The sequence below is a fragment of the Elephas maximus genome, chromosome 19 (assembly GCF_024166365.1).
Source record: "Elephas maximus indicus isolate mEleMax1 chromosome 19, mEleMax1 primary haplotype, whole genome shotgun sequence".
NCBI lineage: Eukaryota > Metazoa > Chordata > Mammalia > Proboscidea > Elephantidae > Elephas > Elephas maximus.
In genome coordinates this window covers 12,246,119-12,265,318 of record NC_064837.1, presented here as the reverse complement: position 1 = coordinate 12,265,318, position 19,200 = coordinate 12,246,119, and the positions used below count along the sequence as shown (strand labels likewise).

The 19,200-nt window shown below is 44.5% G+C and overlaps 1 protein-coding gene across 6 annotated transcripts in view; it reads right to left on the bottom strand.

Annotated features, from left to right (window-relative positions):
• The window catches only part of MYH10 (myosin heavy chain 10), a 163,261-nt gene that overhangs the window by 18,722 nt on the left and 125,339 nt on the right, over nt 1-19,200 (bottom strand). For all 6 annotated transcript variants that reach the window (XM_049861492.1, XM_049861495.1, XM_049861490.1 and 3 more), the window contains 10 exons: nt 17,021-17,129; nt 16,781-16,912; nt 15,751-15,957; nt 12,189-12,326; nt 11,550-11,673; nt 9,903-10,074; nt 8,428-8,640; nt 4,806-4,950; nt 3,147-3,353; nt 599-703 (listed from right to left, as the gene is read on the bottom strand). In XM_049861492.1, the coding sequence (XP_049717449.1) occupies nt 599-703; nt 3,147-3,353; nt 4,806-4,950; nt 8,428-8,640; nt 9,903-10,074; nt 11,550-11,673; nt 12,189-12,326; nt 15,751-15,957; nt 16,781-16,912; nt 17,021-17,129 (1,552 nt within the window). The remainder of the gene's footprint in view (nt 1-598; nt 704-3,146; nt 3,354-4,805; nt 4,951-8,427; nt 8,641-9,902; nt 10,075-11,549; nt 11,674-12,188; nt 12,327-15,750; nt 15,958-16,780; nt 16,913-17,020; nt 17,130-19,200) is intronic.

The window sequence follows — 19,200 nt, the reverse complement described above, 5'->3', positions numbered from 1 at the left end:
ATCCCAGCCCCTAGCCCAGAATCTGGCAGGAAAACATTCAGAAATGCTTGCAAATTTAATAAAAAGATGTAAAAGTCCAAGAAAAACGTGCTCAGTTACTTCAAATCACCAAAGTTACTAACCTAACCTCCGTCTGGCTTAAAAGCATCCCTAACAAACGATTCCACCCAAGTTTTGAGAAGATGATAATCAGGCTTCGACCTACCCTTTCTCAAAATGGACTGCGTTTCTTAGGTCAGTATAATGAAACTTCAATCATAAAAAGCAATTTTATTTAAAATGATCAGTGATGCACACACGTGCAAAAGGACCACCACTTGCGTAAACCGCCGCCCAGGCAGCCCGGCCAGGCCCCCCACACCTGCCAAGTGCACAGAGGAACCACAGGCTCTGCCCAGGAGACACTGGCCTCCAGTGAGACACCCTGAGCACCCAGGCTGGTTATAATGCAAGGTGGTTTAAAATAAAAGCATGGCAGAAAATCGACAAGGGGTGATCTAGAAAGTAATTCAGGGGCTAGCTTAGTTCACCAATTTACATACGATCCAAACCCTAGAATTATGATTACAGGCCCCTTGCCCCCGCCCCCCCCGAATACCTGTGTATCCTGTAGTTGAGACTCCAGACCAGCTGCGTCCTTAGCAAACTTAACACCCTTCTTCTCTGCTTCTTCCAGAAGTGTGGAGACATTATCTAACTCATTCTGCAAGGAGGAGTGAAGGAGTAAATTCCAGCTGACAGCAGGCAAACACAAAGCTTCCAGAATCACCATTCTTAAATACTCACAAATACAGAGAGAGGGAGAAAAAAAAATTTGGGGGGTCGGGACGGACAAACTCAAAACCCCCAAATTTAATTAAGGAAAGCTTTCAATCCCAAGTGTCTATTTTCTCCAAAGGCACTACGCCAAGCTGTCACAGCCTCTACCTGCTAAAAGGATGGGAAGAACCCTCAAGATATACCCCACAAGGCAAGGAGGGGCCTCTTAACTTTGGTTTAATGTCTTCTTTTATTTTGACAATGAAGAGGCTGTGAAATCAGCAGGAGTCCGCTCTGATCCTGTTTCACACTAAGAGGAGTTAACCATACACTTTGGGGGCAAGCAGAGTTCCTATTCTTATAGAACTTGAATGTTATTAAAGAGACTAAAAAAAAAAAAAATACCAGAAAACCAAACCCAGTGCCAATGAGTCAATTCCAACTCACAGCGACCCTACAGGACAGAGTAGAACTGTCCCACAGAGTTCCCAAGGAGCAGCTGGTGGATTCGAACTGCTGACCTTTTGGTTAGCAGATAAGCTCTTAACCATTGTGCCACCATGGCCCCTCAAAAGAGACTTTAACGCTTAAGTTTTAGTATTTTAAGTCCAAAGTTCTTTAAGGTTTAAAAAATCTGATTCATATTCAGCACAGTAAGAGGGATTCACTACTGTGCCTAAATCTAGCAAATTTGCTAAATTTAGGCACAGTAGTGAGTCCCACTTACCATGCTGAATACCTATCAGCTTTTGCAGACAATATGGTTTACATGAACACCTGCTTTCCTTCTGGGAGTCTAGAATCTTGGTATGCGCTGGGCAGAAGGTGTCTATATGACCTACCAAAACCCCCCAAACCCACTGCTGTGGAGTCTATTCTGACTCAGAGCGACCCTATAGGACAGGGTAGAACTGCCCCTTAGGTTTTCAAGGCTGTACATCTTGGAGCATTGCTGGGTTTGAACTGCTGACCTTAGGTTCCTAGTATATATCAAGCCCTGGGTGATACAAATAGTTGAGTGCTTGAATACTAAGAGAAGGGTTAGTGGCTTGAACCCACCCAGACGTGCCTCAGAAGAAAAGCCTGGTGATATGCTTCCAAAAGGTCACAGCCTTGAAAACCCCATGGAGTACAGTTCTGTTCTGAAACACACGGCATCACCATGAGTTGAAGTCAACTCAGCCGCAACTGGTTTGGTTTTTGGTTTTAGTGTATATTACTTTGATGCTGTCAAATAGTATTTATTTTAAAAATAAAAAAGCACGAACTGGCAACAAGCCAATAATTGTGGTTATAGTCTTTTGAGTTGTTCCATGTAGTCAATAAGCAAAATTTCAAATTTTCCAGGATCCTAGTAAGAGAGTGGGATAATGGGTGCAAAAAAATACATCTAGTACTGGCCATGGTGAGAAAACTGGCTTTATACACTGCTGGGTGAAGAATAAATCAGTACAGCCTTTTCTACAGGACAATTTGGCAGTTTTGTATCACAAGCCTTAAAAATAAGAATACTCTTAGACCCAACAAATCTACGTCTAGTAATTTATCCTAGGGGAATAAGGATATACACACAGGTTCAGCTTTAAGAATGTTCATTGCAGAGGTTGTTTATAATTGGAAATAACTTTAATGTCCTATAATGAACTTCTATGCAACCAGTAAAAATGAAATACATAAGGTGAGTGTTTAGTAAGAAAAGACATACAGTATGTATTGCTCCAGTGAAAAAAAAGACCATTTGTGCCGGACGTCCCCAAGACCATGCCCAGGTTGGATGGATGATTCTCTAGGAGGACTCACAGTCCTCAGCGTGTTAGACATACTCACAGTTATGATTTATTACACTGGAAGAATGCAAAGCAAAACTGGTAAAGGAAAAGGTGCCTGGATGACGTCCTAAGGAAATCGGGCACAAGCTTCCAAGAGTGCTCTCCCAGTGAGTCACACAGGACAGGCTTACCTCCTCTAGCCAAGAGTCATGACAGTGTGTGTGAAATGCAGTCTACCAGGGGAGCTCATCAGAGACTCAGCTCTCAGGGTTTTTAGTGCGGACTAGTCATATATGGAGACCTGGTGGTTAACCACTTGGCTGCTAACCGAAAGGTTGGCAGGAGAAAGATGTGGCAGCCTGCTTCCATAAAGACTGCAGCCTTGAAAACCCATCGGGACAGTTCTACTCTGTCCTACAGGGTCGCTATGAGTCGAAATCGACTCAATGGCAATGGTTTTTTTGTTTGGGTTTTAAGATTCAATGTTTCTCACCTGTGATGGCACTTTTCCGGTATTCAGCAACACGTTATCAGTGGGACTTTTATGGCCATAAGATGGTAAATTACAGACGTGCTTTCCTAGGAGGTATGTCTGGGGCAGATACTTTCCGGGCTTACCTGTAACTTGTTGGCTTTCTCGGCCAGCTCCACCCTCAGTCTGTCTCCTTCCGAGACCTTGGCGTGGAGCTCCTGGACCTGGGCATCAAGTTTCTTCCTCTTGTGCTCAGATTCGGCCTTGACCTGCTGCAGGACCTTCACCTCACACGCCAGCTCCTTGTTGTCTGTCTCCAGGCCCTGCTTGTTCTTCTCCAGATTTGCTTTGAACTAGAAGAAGGAAGGAAAAAATAATTTACTGGTGTTTTTATACCACTCCATAAAAAGGGCTGCTTTTTTTTTTTTTACCTGTAGAACTGTGCCTGCCACACAGAGAGTCTGCAATCAACACTTGGAACGAGTGAATGAAAACATCTGCGGTTCTTCGAGCATCAAGACTGCTATGTAAGGAACACACCTGTACACTGTCTGTTCAGTGTAAAGAAAATGGCTTGCGGTGCTTTGGCAGCCGGACACACCGCTTGGGGGAGTAGATGTAATATGTAAGGAGCTCTATGGTCAGTGCAGGGGGAACAACTGAGTGCATCCTGCCCCAAGGTGATCATCCACGTGGTCCTTTGTATAAGCCAAAGGATTTTGTTCTTTTTTACTAACAAGGAGCTGACAATCTTGTTGCTGGGATGAGATGAACACAGGGGACGCATGTGAGTAACAAGAAGATAGTATGTAACCTGAGTAAGCACTATGCTTTGGCCCGAGGGTGATCACAACTGGATGGATCTCTACAGGGAGGCCTCGCGTACCAGGTGGGACTCAGGACAGGCCTTCGGGGTGAGGAGGAGTGTGACATGGGCTCTGGGGCAGGCTGCCTGTCTTCCAGTCTGCTTGTCCAATGTGTTAGCTGTGTGACCCTGGCTCAGTTTCCTCACTGCTGGGCCTCAGTTTCCTTATCTTTTAAATGAGAACAACAGAGATGCAGAGACGCCCCTGTAGAGTTGTCACAAAGATTAAAGAAAGCAATGCATGTTGGTACTCTGCACAGTGACTGGCACACACCATATCAATGCTCCATAAGTGTCAGGACTGTCATCACATAAAAGGTGGCATCTGGGTAGGCAAAGAAGAAAGGGAGTATTTCACCATAGCAAGAGCAAAAAGCATGACGGTAAATGAAATTAAGTTTTACCAGAATGGAAAGCTGCCAGTCAGTCACTATGTCACAGTGTCACAGAAGAGGGGGCAAGGAACGAATGGCAAGAACGTGTGTAGTGACCTGAGAGGAGATCAGAGGCCGGGAGGGACCAGTAGAGAGGGAGGACTACAAGGAACACTTGACAGGGAGTATCAACAGGACTTGGTGACTCACCTGTGGCAGGAGAGAGAATGACTTAAAAACCATTCAGGGCTTCTGAGCTAAGCCATTGGAGGAATATTAAAGGAAAAATTAGAGAGGACTATGTCATTTGAGATGGTTGCTAGATCCAACTAGTTCCTTAAAAAAAAAAAAAAAAAAACCTGTACAAATCAAGAGTATATGGCTTTTCTCTCTTGTGCCCTCAGAAAGCAGACACTACCTTATGGGTAACTGGCTCCCCCATCCAGCCCACCTCAGGGCTGTACAAAGGCTGAGCAGTAACCAATACTTGAAGGAATGGACGCGTCAGGTCAGCCTGAGGGCTGACTCTCAGGAAGACGCAGGGGCCCAGTGGGTGCTCCCTTTACCCTTTTTGCCTGCTCCAGCTGCTCTGAGAGCTCCTCCAAGGCCGTGGCATGTCTTTGTCTCATGTCCTGGATTTGCGCCTCATGGTTCTTGGTTTCTTCCTCAAGAGCCTTCTTCAGCTCTGCCACTTCCTGCTCACGTTTTGTTCTAGAGAAAAAAATTTTTAAGAAGCTCAGTCTTAGTTGGCTGATGAAATTAAACATACATTTTTAAGCTGTCATTTTTGTTTTAAATATTATATCAATTATTTTGATAAATACTTGATGTGCTATTTTCCAACAGGCTGGCATGCCCATTATTGTGATATCAGGAAATCCTTCTAGAACCAGTAAAACTTCCATTCCACATGCGATTCACGACTGAGACGGTATAATACCCTGAAGGGTCTTTATTCTGGGCAGCCTAGTTTCATTGTAGGTCGGGAATTGGTTAATGCCGGACAACAAACCGCCTGCCACAGCGCCAGCACACATTTCAGCAAAACCGGAAACAGGCAAATCCCAGGGACTTTTAAAAGCTGAGGGGCGGTAAAGGCCCCATGAGTCAGGACATGGTACCACAACAAAGCAAGATTCTTTCTCATTATTCAAGAAGAGCAGCTGCAATTAACTAACAAACTCTACAAAGCCCAAAACTCTACCAAGAAATAGTTCAAGGTAATGGTTGTTGGGGGGGGGAGGGGTGGCTATTTGTTGGGGGACAGGGCAATTAGAAGGCAGGTTGAAGGGCTACACTCCTGGTTCAGAAAGGGCCTCTGGAGTTTGATACGAGGGTGCAGCAGGTACAAAGGACTGTAGAACATGAATATTTTGCGACAAACTTAGGTTTTATCTAATATGCCCTTACAGTGGGAAGGTCATACTAGCAGCAAGTACCTTCATATGGCTTTCTAATATTTTTATAATTTGCCATAACATACACATGGTAACTCAACTAACCAAAGTTATTTCACTAACTAGGTGACTTCACGTCCCCATTTAAAAGCCACTTTCTAACTCTGTCAATCTGAGCACCATCTTTAAGGATACAGATTGATCAAGAGGACAAAGCTGAGCAAATAAATGCATGTTTTCACCTCTTGCCAAGCCAGGGAAACTGGTGGCTGAGTTGGACCACGTAGAATCTTTAATGGTTTGTTCTCCCAGCTCCATGCTGACCACGGACCTAGAGCCTCCTGGGCCCCTTTTTTGTGGGCACCACCAAGCTTGGCCCTCCAGACCTCACTACTCCAATGGAGCAGAAAGGGAAAACGCAACCACGTAGGAATCGGTATGAGCCACTGTTGTAACTGGTGAGCTGTTTTAAAGTATAAAAGCAAGTCTGCCATCCTACTGCTTCAGGACTGCTGTCAGGGTACAGCTGGTTGAACTCAATGTTATCACAGCTCCTGGCCATACGTGGCATTTACCGTACTGATTTCAGTCTTAATCAATCGGTATCCTTGGGTGACTAGTTTTGTTCATAGTCCCTACTCGAAACTGATAATCAGATGAACCTTTCACCTTCCCTCCTCCTGGCTTAACACCCAATTTCCTTTAGTCTTTCATCATAAAGCCTGAAGAGAAATGAAATGTCCACGAATCCACTAAGGGTACTGGATTTGCTGAGGGACTGCTGCTTTATACTAAACGTATGACGCCAACAGAGAGGCAGGTGGCTGGGGTCTAACTGTCCTTGGCAAGAGCATGGCACACACCAATGCCTACGTGTTGAGCTGCTGGCCACCTAAACTCCTCGTACGACAGAGTGACTGTGTGCTGTACCTGAACACAGGCATGGTTTTACTCAATACATATGATCTTTTTTTTTTTTTTTCGCGAGGGTTGGATGGGAGAAAGGACCAGAGCATTTTTTTCTTCTGTGGTGAAAAACCCAGCTGAGAATGGAGATATCAATGAAGTCTAGGCCATGGTTTCCAGATTTTTTAAAAGGAGACAAGGTAAAGAGAAGGCAGGACTTAAAACTGATGAAGGCAGAGTCATGCTGTTGAAAGGGGCAGGAAACCTCAGGACCTCTTCTGTCTGGGCACACAGGCTAAAAACAAAAACCACCAGCTGTCTGAGTTACCGCTGGAGCCTCACATACTCACGGTCGGGATCCCTGACAAACACTCCGTGCCCACACCTCCACTCTCCCCCTCAGGGCTCGCAACACCCAGTCTGACCTCGGGTCACACCGCTCCACTGCAGTGGCCGTCTCTGCAGACACCTGTGGCACCATTCTCTTTGTGGCCATGTTTCTGGCTGCTGGGTAGAACCCCAAGATCACCTCCTTGTCCTTTTGGAAAATTCCCCACTGGCTCTCCTCACAACATACAGTTGATTCTTGTTATTTGCAGCAGTTATGTTCTATAAAGTCCCATGAACACTGAATTAGCAAATACGGAATCAGCTTTGCTCCATCTTAGCTGGGACCAGGCGTGCTGTTCTCCGCATGCACACGTCTGCGAATGATCACAAAACCCCAAAGCATTGATTTTGGGGTTATGAATAAATTTTACCAGTGGGTGAATTCACAAATACAGAATCCACGAATAGTGAAGATCGGCTGTTTCCCTCTTGGTTATTCCAAGTTATTTTCCTAGTCTCTGATTACACCTGTCTTCATAAACAGTGCTTTCTGTTCTAGTTTTATTCTACGTCTTAGCGACCTTCTCAGAGTGACAGGCTACTCTTCCCATCACTCGCACATGGAGCAGCTGGCAGGTGTGTGCGTGTGGCCGTGTGTGTGCTGCCAGCCAGATCATTAGCCAAGGCACTTCGGGCTCCCTTACACCTGGGATTCTAGGGTGGGTCTCAGGTCTGGCAGTTTGGAGCCCTGATAAGGGAGGAGAGGAAGAGGCCAAGGAGGCGGGCGGGCACATCTGCCACCACTTCTCCCCACAACTCAGGCTGCTTATCTGAGACGTGTACCTGCACGCTCCCAGCAGCCACCACTGGCCTGCTCACCGGCCTACTCTGTGGCTCTCCGGTACCTGAGGTTTCTCCACGTGAACTCTCTCTGGCTCCACACACCTGTGCCTCTGTGCCTGCACCTGGCTGCTGGCTCACTGTTACCTTGTGTGTCTCTGCCCAGAGCATGACTGTCAGAGTACCTATATACACATTTCTTTAATCTTGGTGAGCGCCTGCTTCCATTCTCATGTTTACCTGTCACTGTCTGTACCCATCGGTACTGCCAGCAATGCCTGACCACCCATGTATCTCTTCCTATTTCTATGTCCATCCCCCTGGCCCTGTCTATTGCTCATTGGTAGCATAGGTGTCTATCAACGAATTTGTTGCCAGTCCTCTGTGTGTGTCTGTCCCTCTGTCTTTCCCTAGATATCCCTCACTGACTGGCTTTTTCTGATCACATCTAATGGTGTATCAGTCCACCCACCCACCCTGTATGTGCATTTCCATCTGTGGGCTGGTTTGCTTCTAACTAGTCCTACTTCACCTCCAGTGTGCCTGCCTGTCACTCCCAGCAGGGAGAAGGGCTACTCAACAACACAGAGGAAAAAACGCCACCTCCCGTAAAGCTCTCCCTCATAGGAGAGATCAGCGAACGCCACCTGACTGACACCTTTCCTGGCCTCATCTGTGGTAACCTGCACCATGTCTGTGGCAGAAGCTCACCCACCGGAGTTCCTGCTGGGCTGCAGTCGTGTCCAGGGTGTCCTCCAGCTCCGTTTTCAGGGCCTCCAGTTCCTCACTCAAGTCCCTTTTTTGCTTTTCTGCCTTGTTCCGTGATGCCTTCTCAGATTCAAAGTCTTCCTGAAGTTCAGCGATTTGGGCTTGTAGCTCCCGCACGACTTTCAGCGCATTATTCTTATGAAGTGTTTCATCATCACCTCTGTGAAAACAACCATGCGTTAAGAAGCACTCAGAGGGCGCAGGGGGACCAACCCTGAGGCACCTCTCCATAGGAGACCCTGCGGCATGAGGCTGGAGGGGACACTCAGGACCTGTTGGGGCAGGCGTGGAGATCCCTGGGTAAGTAAAGTAAAATGTCAGTATAATCAGAACACTGGTCGAGGTAGCAATCTGCCATCACTTTGGTACCCAGCCTAGAGTGAATCAGCAGATTCAGAGATGACCTTGGAACACAGCGCAAGGAAGGTATCTCCACACCGACTTTACACCTTCTTTTCTACTTTTTGCTCCTGTGTGAGGTCTAGGATGTGGTTGGATCTTTCTGACTGGGGATAGCTGGGATGGTTGGGGCAGGGGAGGGGTAAGCTAACAGACACAATAATTGTAAAGAACTTAACTCCAGAGTACAGACCTTGTCCCTGAAAGTGAAAAAGTAGGCCATCTGGCCAGAGGAGGACTGACAACAGGGGCTGGACAAAAATTTTTGTTTTAAGGGCTTCTTGGTGGTACCAAATTATAAACTAAACTCCAAGTACTGTGATCATGTAGCCAAATTTTTTTTTTTATCATTAATGACTGATAAACGTAAATAAAGAAATGAGATATTTGGTATAAATACATTATATATGAATTGCGTTCTAAAAATAAATGTTTTAGAACAGAACATCAAATTATGCTATAAGTGGAGAGAATATAATTTCTGATAAACCATTTCCTTGAAACTTCTCAGGAGTCCCTGAGTGATGCAAACGGTTAATGTGTGCTCAGCTATTAATAGAAAGGTTGGTGGTTCGAATCTACCCAGAGGTGCCTCAGAAAAAAAGCCTGGGGATCTGCTTCTGAAAAAATCAGCCACCGGAAACCCTACGGAGTGCAGTTCTACTCTGACACATATGGGGTTGCCATGAGTCTGAATCGATTCCACGGTAACTGGCAAACATCCTAAACACATTAAAATTCATCTGTAATGTATAGAAACTGAATTACTTGATATGGTAAAATCATTTTTTTCTGGTGTAAATATCCAAGTATGTCCATAATATAAATATCGAGAACTGTTTCTGAGATTTTCTTATTTTCTTGCATGGTTGGGTTTTTCACTTTCTTATGTCATATCCAACAGCAAGAAAACAATGTATCATTCTCCCAGGGTTTTTGTATGCTCCTTGACATGAGAAATTCTTTTGAAAATAGACCCCGCTGTAACACACTCAATAGGAAGGCCATGGGGTCACCACAGACCTGGCCAGGGCACCCTGCAGCTCCTCCTCCTTCTTGGCCAGCTGGATCTTGAGCTCATCAATCTGGGCCTGGAGCTCTGCGATTTGGTCTTGCAGGTCAGTAGTTTCACCGTCTAGTTTTCTTTTGGCCTTTTCCAGCTCCTGACGAGTCTTCTCTTCCTTCTTTAAGCGTTCTTTAAGGCAAGATATAAGAAGTGCTTCAACAAGCTGAATGACACGCCATATGAATAAACCCAAAACTTAAACTGATTAAAGTTGAAAATTTCTCCGTCATTTGAAACCCATTAAAATCGAACTCCTGTGAGGATGGAATGTCAAGGGGATGGATGACAGGATGTCCTTGCACGGAAAGTGAGACCACACTTCCAGGGCCCAAGTGATCTGGAGCCCTCCCAATCAATCCCATCACTGTGCCCAGGGATTTAAAGGGGCTCCCCAGGGGCTAGGGCATCCCCCTCCCCCTTCCATGAGAATCTGTTTTGAACCAAGAAAACTGCAGCTCCAAACCGAGTGCTGAGGTGGAGGGGACTGAGAGTGGGACAGGAGAGAGTTCTGCATCTTTTCTGCCCTCCACACCAAAATCCTGCAGATCCCCTTGTGTTGACACAGTGACCCGGACTGCTCAAATGCTTTCCTCACAACAAGGTAACACATGTGCCTTTGTGTTCGCCAGCAGGAACGCTGATCAGACAGGTGAAAACACAAGCATGCCTGCTTTGTGTGCACTTCGTTAGAGAACCACATACTGGTGAATATGGTTTATGAAAATAATTTCATACTGATATTCCCTCTCTTGTCTATAATAATAAAACATTAAAAAAAAAAATCAAACTGGTTTTCTCCTCTATTTAAAAAAAAAAGTGGTCAAGCCCCTTTGGCCCCTGAACTGAGCTTCCCAGCCCCCGGAGTTAAGAGCCACACTCTTCCTTCCTCCAGGACGATACTCGCCTCCAGCTGCTCTTTGGAGAAAAGGCTTTAAATGTGCCTTCCCACTTCCACCTTCCTATTCCTTCTGCAGAAAGCAGTGACTCATTCTGCAAAAATTCTAGGATTTCCTGACATTCCTTTTGCCATCGGAGTGAGACCTCCTCTGTCCCCGCCAGTCTGCTCTCAGGAGCTGGTCCCTCTGAGGTGAGACCTCAGTGCTTTCACGCGACGTTTACATGAAACACATGGAGTCCACTGGCCCATGCAACCCACACTTAATTTAGATCCCAACTATGTCATCAAATGGGCAATATTATTTCACCATAGTACCTAACTTAAAAAATTAAAAGATATTTTAACGCCATTCCAACATAGATGAAATTAAAAACAAAAACCAACCTATTTTAAATAACTGAAACCAAACTGAACCAAACCAACTGAACCTGTCGCCGTGGAGTCGACTCCGACTCAGAGCAGCCCGAGGGGACGGAGCAGAGCTGTCCTACAGGGTTTCCAAGGAGCGGCTGGTGGATTTGAACTGCCAACCCTTTAGTTAGCAGCCGAAGCTTTTAACTGCTACACCACCGGGGCTCCAAATTCAAACCGAAGGCCCTTATTATTAGCAATCACCACGTACACTTTCTATTTGCATGTTCTGATTACAGTGAAATTTAAACACTCACATGTAGTAATTCTAAATTCTCTAGCCCCAAACACTGACCTTCTAAATCTGAGATCATCACTTCCTGCTTGTTCCTGATTTTGGCCAAGTTCTTTGCCTTTTCTTCCTCTTCAGCCAGCTGAGAGGAGCACTCAGCAATGCGATCTTCCATGAGCTTCTTTTCCTGAATAGAAAACACCGACTGCTTCAGAAAAGGAGTTCAAGATAACAACGCTGGTTTGGCATTACTTCCGAAAGTCAACCTCCCTTGACCAGAGAGAAGACTAGTCATACTGGCACTGCCTCCCCCACCAGGCTGGACACCCCTAGTAGGCAGGATCATGCCCTCATCTTGGTGCCTACCCCGGACGTGGGGCCCGGCTGCCTGGCATTCGCAGTTACACAGTGTTGGAGGAATCAGTGCTTACACAGATGACAACTAGTCATTAATGACTGATAAACGTATATAAACACACACATTAAAAGTTTAAAAGATCATAAGGGTATCTGGTGGATTTAAAAAGTTAAGCAGTTTTTGTGTCTTTGGAAATCCAAACAGGTAGAGACTTGAGAAAATTAATTAAATGAACCTAGAATCTTCTTGAGACTTTTCCATTTGCAATCACTTTGCAGTGAGTGCATCCACAGAAATATTTTCTGTATTCTGAAATCAACCGTCTACGCTAATATTTCTCTTACTTTGATAAATTTGGAATTTTGGTCCTCTAGAAGCAGAATCTCCTCCTCCATCTTCTTGATCTTCGCTTCTGCTGTGACCTTTTCCAGCTGTAGTTTCTGTCGCGCACCTTCTTCCTCATCCAGCTGCTCCTCCAGGTCCTTGGGAAGAACAACACACAGTCAAGCTCTGCACTTTGTCCACCAAACGCCACCGCACACTGATGATAAAAGCAGTGCAAGTGAAAATGAGATGCCCATGTTTGATTTTCAAAATGGCAAGGGTATTTTAAAAAGTATAAAATGCAATTACGTGGAACAGGCACTCTTATCCTCTACAGTTTAAAGTATAAACTGGGCCAACCCTTCTGAGAGCCAACATGGCAAAGCACAGCAAGCTTTGAAAATGAGCACTTCTTTTAAACCAACAACTTCAGGAAATAATCACAGACGTGATTTATATGAAAAGACATAGTGAAGTGTTACTTATATGCAACACTTACAAATATGCTGCAGAAAAGTCTCGATAATTAAAACGCTGGCACATTCGTAAAATGGAGTAACATATAGCAATTAAAATCCATACTTTGGAATAATAGTGACACAGATATGCATAATATAGTAGAATACTCAAACACATATTTAATTTATTTGAATTAAACTATACACACTTGACCAAAAGTAGAGAGAAAAAGAAGATTAAAAAAAAAGGCCAAACAGTATAGGTTTGAGAGAAATGGGTTACCTTGGTTTCAACTGTGTCTTTTTAAACATGAATATATCACCAAACTAGGTGGGATTCTAGCGTTTAAACATTATCATTCACAGTAATGTCTTATCTTTATTTTATATCCTACACTATCGTATGTAATAAACATGGATACATACACATTACTGAACAGGGCTGTACATATAAATCAGTGTACTCTATGGTCAATTTAAGAAATTTTCAAGGGTAACTTTGGCTAAGTAATTTACTCATGGTTAATTTTAGAATGAAACTCTTGCAAAAGATTAACATTTTATCGTGAAAAACTCTAAACACGTACATAAGTGCACACAGCAGCGTAATGAACATACGCATCCCCCCGGCCTTAACAAGCCTCGCTTCATCTATATCTCTACCTTCTACCCCAAGATTATTCTGGAGCAAATCCCAGACATCACATTTCATCTGTAAAACCTTCAGATTATATCTCTAAATGATAGGGGCCTTTAAAAAAAATACATTTGTCCGTTTGAATCAGAATCTGAATAAAGTTCACACACTGTGACTAATACTTAAAAAAAATACTTAAGACGCCTATAATCTCTAGGTCACCCTATATTTCTGCCCCTCCCGCCCCCCTACCCCCCAACCATTTGTTTTAAAAACCAGGTCATTTGTCTAACAGTTTTCCAGAGTTGGGATTTTGCTAATTACTTCCTTGCACTGTACTTCCTGAGGTGACAAAAGCAGGTCCTAACAGTTTCTTCAGCATAATTCCAATTAATAAATGAATCCATATATGTCTGCTTGGAATAATATGCAAGAAAAAAATAACACAGGTAATGGGAGGGTAGGTAGGAGGAGATTTTAAGTGCCACTTTAAATTCTCTAGGTTTTTGACAACAATCATTTATTAACATTGTAATCTGGAAATTAACCTTAGAAACCAAACCAAACCAAACCAAAAAACAGTTCTAGTAGTCTTGGATGAAAATGGGACAGATCTGAAATCCTCCAGGGAAGGCCTCACAGGCAAAAAAAAAAAAAAAAACAACGTAAAGGACCAAAAAGGTTGGGGTCTCTTCCGAGAGCCACATAATTAATACAGAGCCTGATATTCCGCAAGAGAAAAAAAAATGTGGGAATATCCAGAAGGCCTAGGAGGATACTTACCAGCAACTCTGAGTTATCCCTGGTGGCGTTATCAGCGGTTTCTCTTTGTTTAAAAACATTTGCTCATTTCATTAGTAATGTTTTGGTCATGTGGGGAAGGACACGCAAATTCAGTAATGTCTTTATATCCTAAACTACTGTATATAATAGACCCACCCACTGCCGTCGAGGTGATTCCGACTCACAGTGACCCTATATGACAGAGTATATAATAAACTCGGCTAAATACAAGAAGAATCAATATTTACTAATGTCAAATATTTTAAAGTGTCTTTGAATGAATTTACCACGTCATAAAGAGAGACAGTAAATTAAGCTGACAGAGCAAAAATCTTAAAACTGGAAAGAGTCGAGTAAAAGAATATAAAAAGTTGAAAAGGCAAAACAAAACAAAAATCAAGTCCAGCTCCTATAAGGATAGATTTTTTTCTAAATACAGCAGAGAAACGTAAGAATTTTATGTGAAATCTGGAGCTTAGAAACATGGCAGTGGGGGAGGGGGTGGAGCAGAATTTCAGTGTCCTTCCCCACGTGAGCAAAGAGTACTAATGAAAGGGGCATGTGTCTTTAAACAAAGAGAAGAGAGAAACCGTTGATAACGCCACCAGGGAGACTGAGTATCCTCCTAGGCCTTCTGGATATTTCCACATATAATCACCCATATAAGTTTATAAGTTACAGAAATATTTTAAATTATATCATGTTGCATGCGTACTTTGGCAACTATGTAATATGAATACCCATGAAAATAAAAATCTTTTTATTTATAATAATTATACTAGTAGGGTTTAACAATCCTGTACTGCTGGATAATTAGATGGCTTCTGTTGACTGATCTATAGAATTAAGTCCTCAAATTAGAACCGCTAACCTACTGCGGGATATCTGAAAGCTGAAGAACGGAAGAACGGTTAGCATCAGGTGAGATAGGGTATCTGCTAAGAAAATAATATGACATCTTTCGTGGTTCTGACGAACGCCTGAATTGTCTATACTTTGTGAAGATATGAAGTCAGATGAATACTAAGGGAGAGGTGTGGGAGAAAGGCTTGGTTTTGGACCCATGAAGTAACAGTGGCAGACACTGACCCCATGGCCTATTAGACAGGGTGGTGGGGGGCAGGGAGAAAAAGAGGTGGGTGGGTCCCAGGGGAGCGACAGAATAACTCTCATCCGCATCATTTGTCCAAGTACTCAGCCTCGTTTATAGTTGTGCTTCACCATGAGGATAGCTTGTATCTCCGTAAGAAAGTGCGTGCCAGGCAAGGGCTAAGTTCTTTATTCTGAGTTTTGACCACTTCTGTGGTCAGTGCTAAGCATGTTTTACAAACCAAACCACTCAGTAGATGCCCATCTAATGAACAGAGGGAGTGACAGAATTACTAATGACAACTGAGGGAAGACGTGAAGCCCTCACAGAATGCTGCAGAGCCTGGGCTGTTTGACTGAATCACGTTACGTACTGTAAGATGCCACGCTGGAACATAAGAAGAGTCCTGTTCAAATTAATAAGCCTATGTTTGAAGGACATCCATTATATGTGTGCTTCAAATGATGGTCATCCTTGCAAGGGTCAGGACTTCCAACCTAGGCTCCTTTTGCTCCTCAGTGGAACACAAGAATCTGGATACAGAGCTGCTATTTAGTCAACAGGCCCACTCGGAAGAGTCAAAATGTAATTCTAAACAAAAATGATGACGGTACCTGAATATGTGCTTGCATTTTTTTCTTTTCATTTTGAAGGATTTGGTTTCTTTCTTCTTCTTCTTCAACCCGAGACTCCAAGTCATGCAGAATCTCTTCTAGTTCCTGCTTTTTAGCAGCCAGTCTTGCTCGCATCTCTTCTGCCTCAGCAAAGAGCTCCGTCTCTGCCTGCAGTTGCTCGGCGAGGATATTCTTCTCTTCTAAAAGCTGCAATTACAGTCAAATGTCTAGTACATGATTTCCCCCATGATGTCAGTGGTCGACACATGTCACCGAAGGAACCAGGAGTTAAAATACATGGCACCACTAGAAAAATGTTCCAATATGCTTTTAGCTACTGAGCAGTAAACTAGATGAAACTTTTTTGGTTGTTCCTGTTGTCTCAAATTATCCTGAATAATTTAATTCATGCTATTTTTGAAGAAATACATTTTGTCCATTAAGGTACGTTATAAAGGGACAGGAAAGTATCACTCAAATGCTATAAAGCTCACGGTGAGTACTAAAGACTGTCTGGTATCAACCAAGAACATTACAACTATCATGCAAACATTTCCTGAGCCTCTGCTTTCTCCACGAAGAATAACTGCCTGGGAAAGGAACGATGATTTGAGAAGGGCGGGTGGTGGCCTGCACTCCACCATCTCATCCCTTTAACTTGTTCTAACTCCCCTCATAAGCAGGTGCAGGAAGGTGACGGCACTGGGCGTCTCATCTGAAACGGGCATTAAATACGTGCTTGGTAATAAGCACGAGCTTCTGGGTGCCTGGAGAATGACAAGGGCGGAGACGGGAGAGGTCAAGTTGGCTTTAGTTCACATGAGGCCAAAACTGGGAGCATAATGTACCATTACTTCTACTCTATTCTCAAAACGTACCTGCTCTGGAAATGAGTGAAAACACCTCACAGAAAATAAGTCGATACGGGAGGTGTAGCTATTTACTCCTACTAAATGTATGAGCGCTCCTATCAAGAAAGGTCTCAGATTAAGTCAGGGCGGCGTGTGTGTTTCTGAAGTAACACACACACCTGCTGATGCTTCCTCTCCATCTCCTCCAGCTCGCCTTCCACCTTGGTCTGCTTCTCCTTCACCTTCAACAGCTCCTCATCTTTGGCCTGAAGCTCTTCCTCTTGGCGAGTCACTTGTAGGAGGGGCTTCACCTATGATAGAATTCAAGCAGTTTATCACCACATCTCTTTTCTGTGGGCTTTTACTGACCAAACACTGCTACCGGGGAAGGCATCTGGAAGTAAACAAACGTGGCCAACCTTTGTGAAGACTCGCCACCACTGCCAGTGCCGCAGTTTCAGGTACGCGGCACAGTTCCGCTGCAAGACCTTCAAGGCACTCAGTTGCTGCTGTTTCTTGGCGAAGGCCCTGAAAAACCATAAGGAAAACTTAGGATGCAAAGGAAAACGTGTCTTAACAGCTGTTGTCATCACAAGCCTTTCTAGAAGCAAACATTCTTACCGGGGAGGAATGGGTACATCAATGAGTCCTCAGTGAAGTGTGCAGGCAATGCCCACCGTGAGTCCACACGCACCGCCTGCTCAGCCAACCCCAAGGCTCTCTCACGGCCTCCAGGGGCACTGCCTCAACACCCCCACCTTCTGCCATTTACCCATGAACACAGCTCACACGCACGCTCAGCTGTGAACAAACTCCCTGCTCTCCTGAGGTGATGAAGACGATGGACGTAAGGTCCTCATCTTTCCTTTGCTCATACTCTATTGGCTACTCTCTTTTTTTTTTTTTCCATCTGTCCCAGAAGAAACATCCCTTCCCCTCCAAGGTAAATACCTTCCTCTTCTCCACTCCCTCACAGTAGAGCACAGCACTGTGATGCTGGAAGGAACTTGGAGATCGTCATGTTAATGTCTTCCATTGTACAGACAAAGGCTTCTCGAAGGCTCGGAGAAGTTGAGAGGCTTCTTGCAGGACACAGAGTTGAACTGTGAACCCTAGTCTCATCAGCATGCCTGGGTTTCCCTGCCACGCTGTCTCAGTCCCTCAGCATGGCCCAAGACCCTCTTCCTATTACCCTTGCTCTAGTGTTTTCAATTTTTTATTGTCCTTCAGGAACTGGCTCCCTTTCTGAACTCCCACCCCTCTCTGGCAAAAAAAAAAATAAATAAAAAAATAAAAACCCAACAAAGTTCTCTACCCCGCCATTCCTTCTAGTACATAACTTGTCTTTTTGTGCTTGGCATCCAACTTTCAGGATTTGCAACCCAATTACCTCACTCCCTGATTTCCAGCAATCTGGTTTCCACCCCATCACTCGACTGAAGCTGCATTTTAGATATTTGGAAACGATTCCCTAGACTCTGAATCTGGCAGTTTTTTCTTCAGGCAAATTTGCACTGCCTTCTCTGTGGCACGACTCTGTGGCCTACCTATTTCTTGAATGCTCTCATCTCTTGGGTTTCAGAGCACAATGATATCAGTCTTATTCATTCCTCTGTAATTATGCTCTTCTGTAATTGTAAACTCAATGACTATCTTCCCAAGTAAGACTTGGAGCTCCTCCGGAGTAGAGATCATGCCCCTTCAGGCCCCATTATTTTTATGGTCCCACCACATAATCAGAGTTCTTGGGTGGTGCAAATGGTTAACACACTTTGCTAACCAATAGGCTAGAGGTTTGAGTCCACCCAGAAGTGCCACGGAAGAAAGGCCTGGCCACCCACGTCTGAAAAACCAGCCCATGAAGATCCTAAGGAGCACAGTTCTACTAGAATACACACAGGGTCACCACGAGTTGAGGCCGACTCAAAGGCAACTAGCTCCTTTTTTTAACGTGGCACAGTGGTCAAGCTGGTTTCTCCCGGGGTGGCTCTCCCGAGGACAGACGGGCGGCCAGAAGGTGGGTGACGTGCTGGTCTTCTTTTCTCGTGACTGTGGACACCCTTCGGCACTGCCTTCTTGGCTTCCGACGCCTTCCCTTTGGGTTCAGTTTTGGGAGGGGCAGGGGCCCCCGTCTGCACTTCCGGCCCCCGTCTGCACCACCTCCGTGAAAAGGTCCACAGGGTTTCCAATGGCTGATTTTTGGAAGCAGATTCTTGGACTTTCTTCTGAGCCGCCTCCTGGTGGACGGCAACTGGTCTCTCCTGGTAGCAGACAGTCACGTGCCGCTACCCTCAAGGCCTCCTCAAAGCATGTTTGTTGAGTGAACGAAGGAACAACTAGACACTTCTACGTCCCTAATGATTTCTCTTCAGCCCTTTTTGTAACTGCTTGCAGGAGTAGCCATAAGATTCTCCTAGGAAAGAGCAGTAATTTGCTGGAGATAGAAAAGACAGTAAACAAACGTGGAATTATTCTTTTACTCCAGCAAACACCTGTATCAGGATGCATGTGGGAGTGTCTTGAGAAAAAAGCAGGAAGTTGCAGGTTTAGAGCACAAATGAGTGTTTTTCAGTTTTCTGCCACCTTGCCTATCACACCT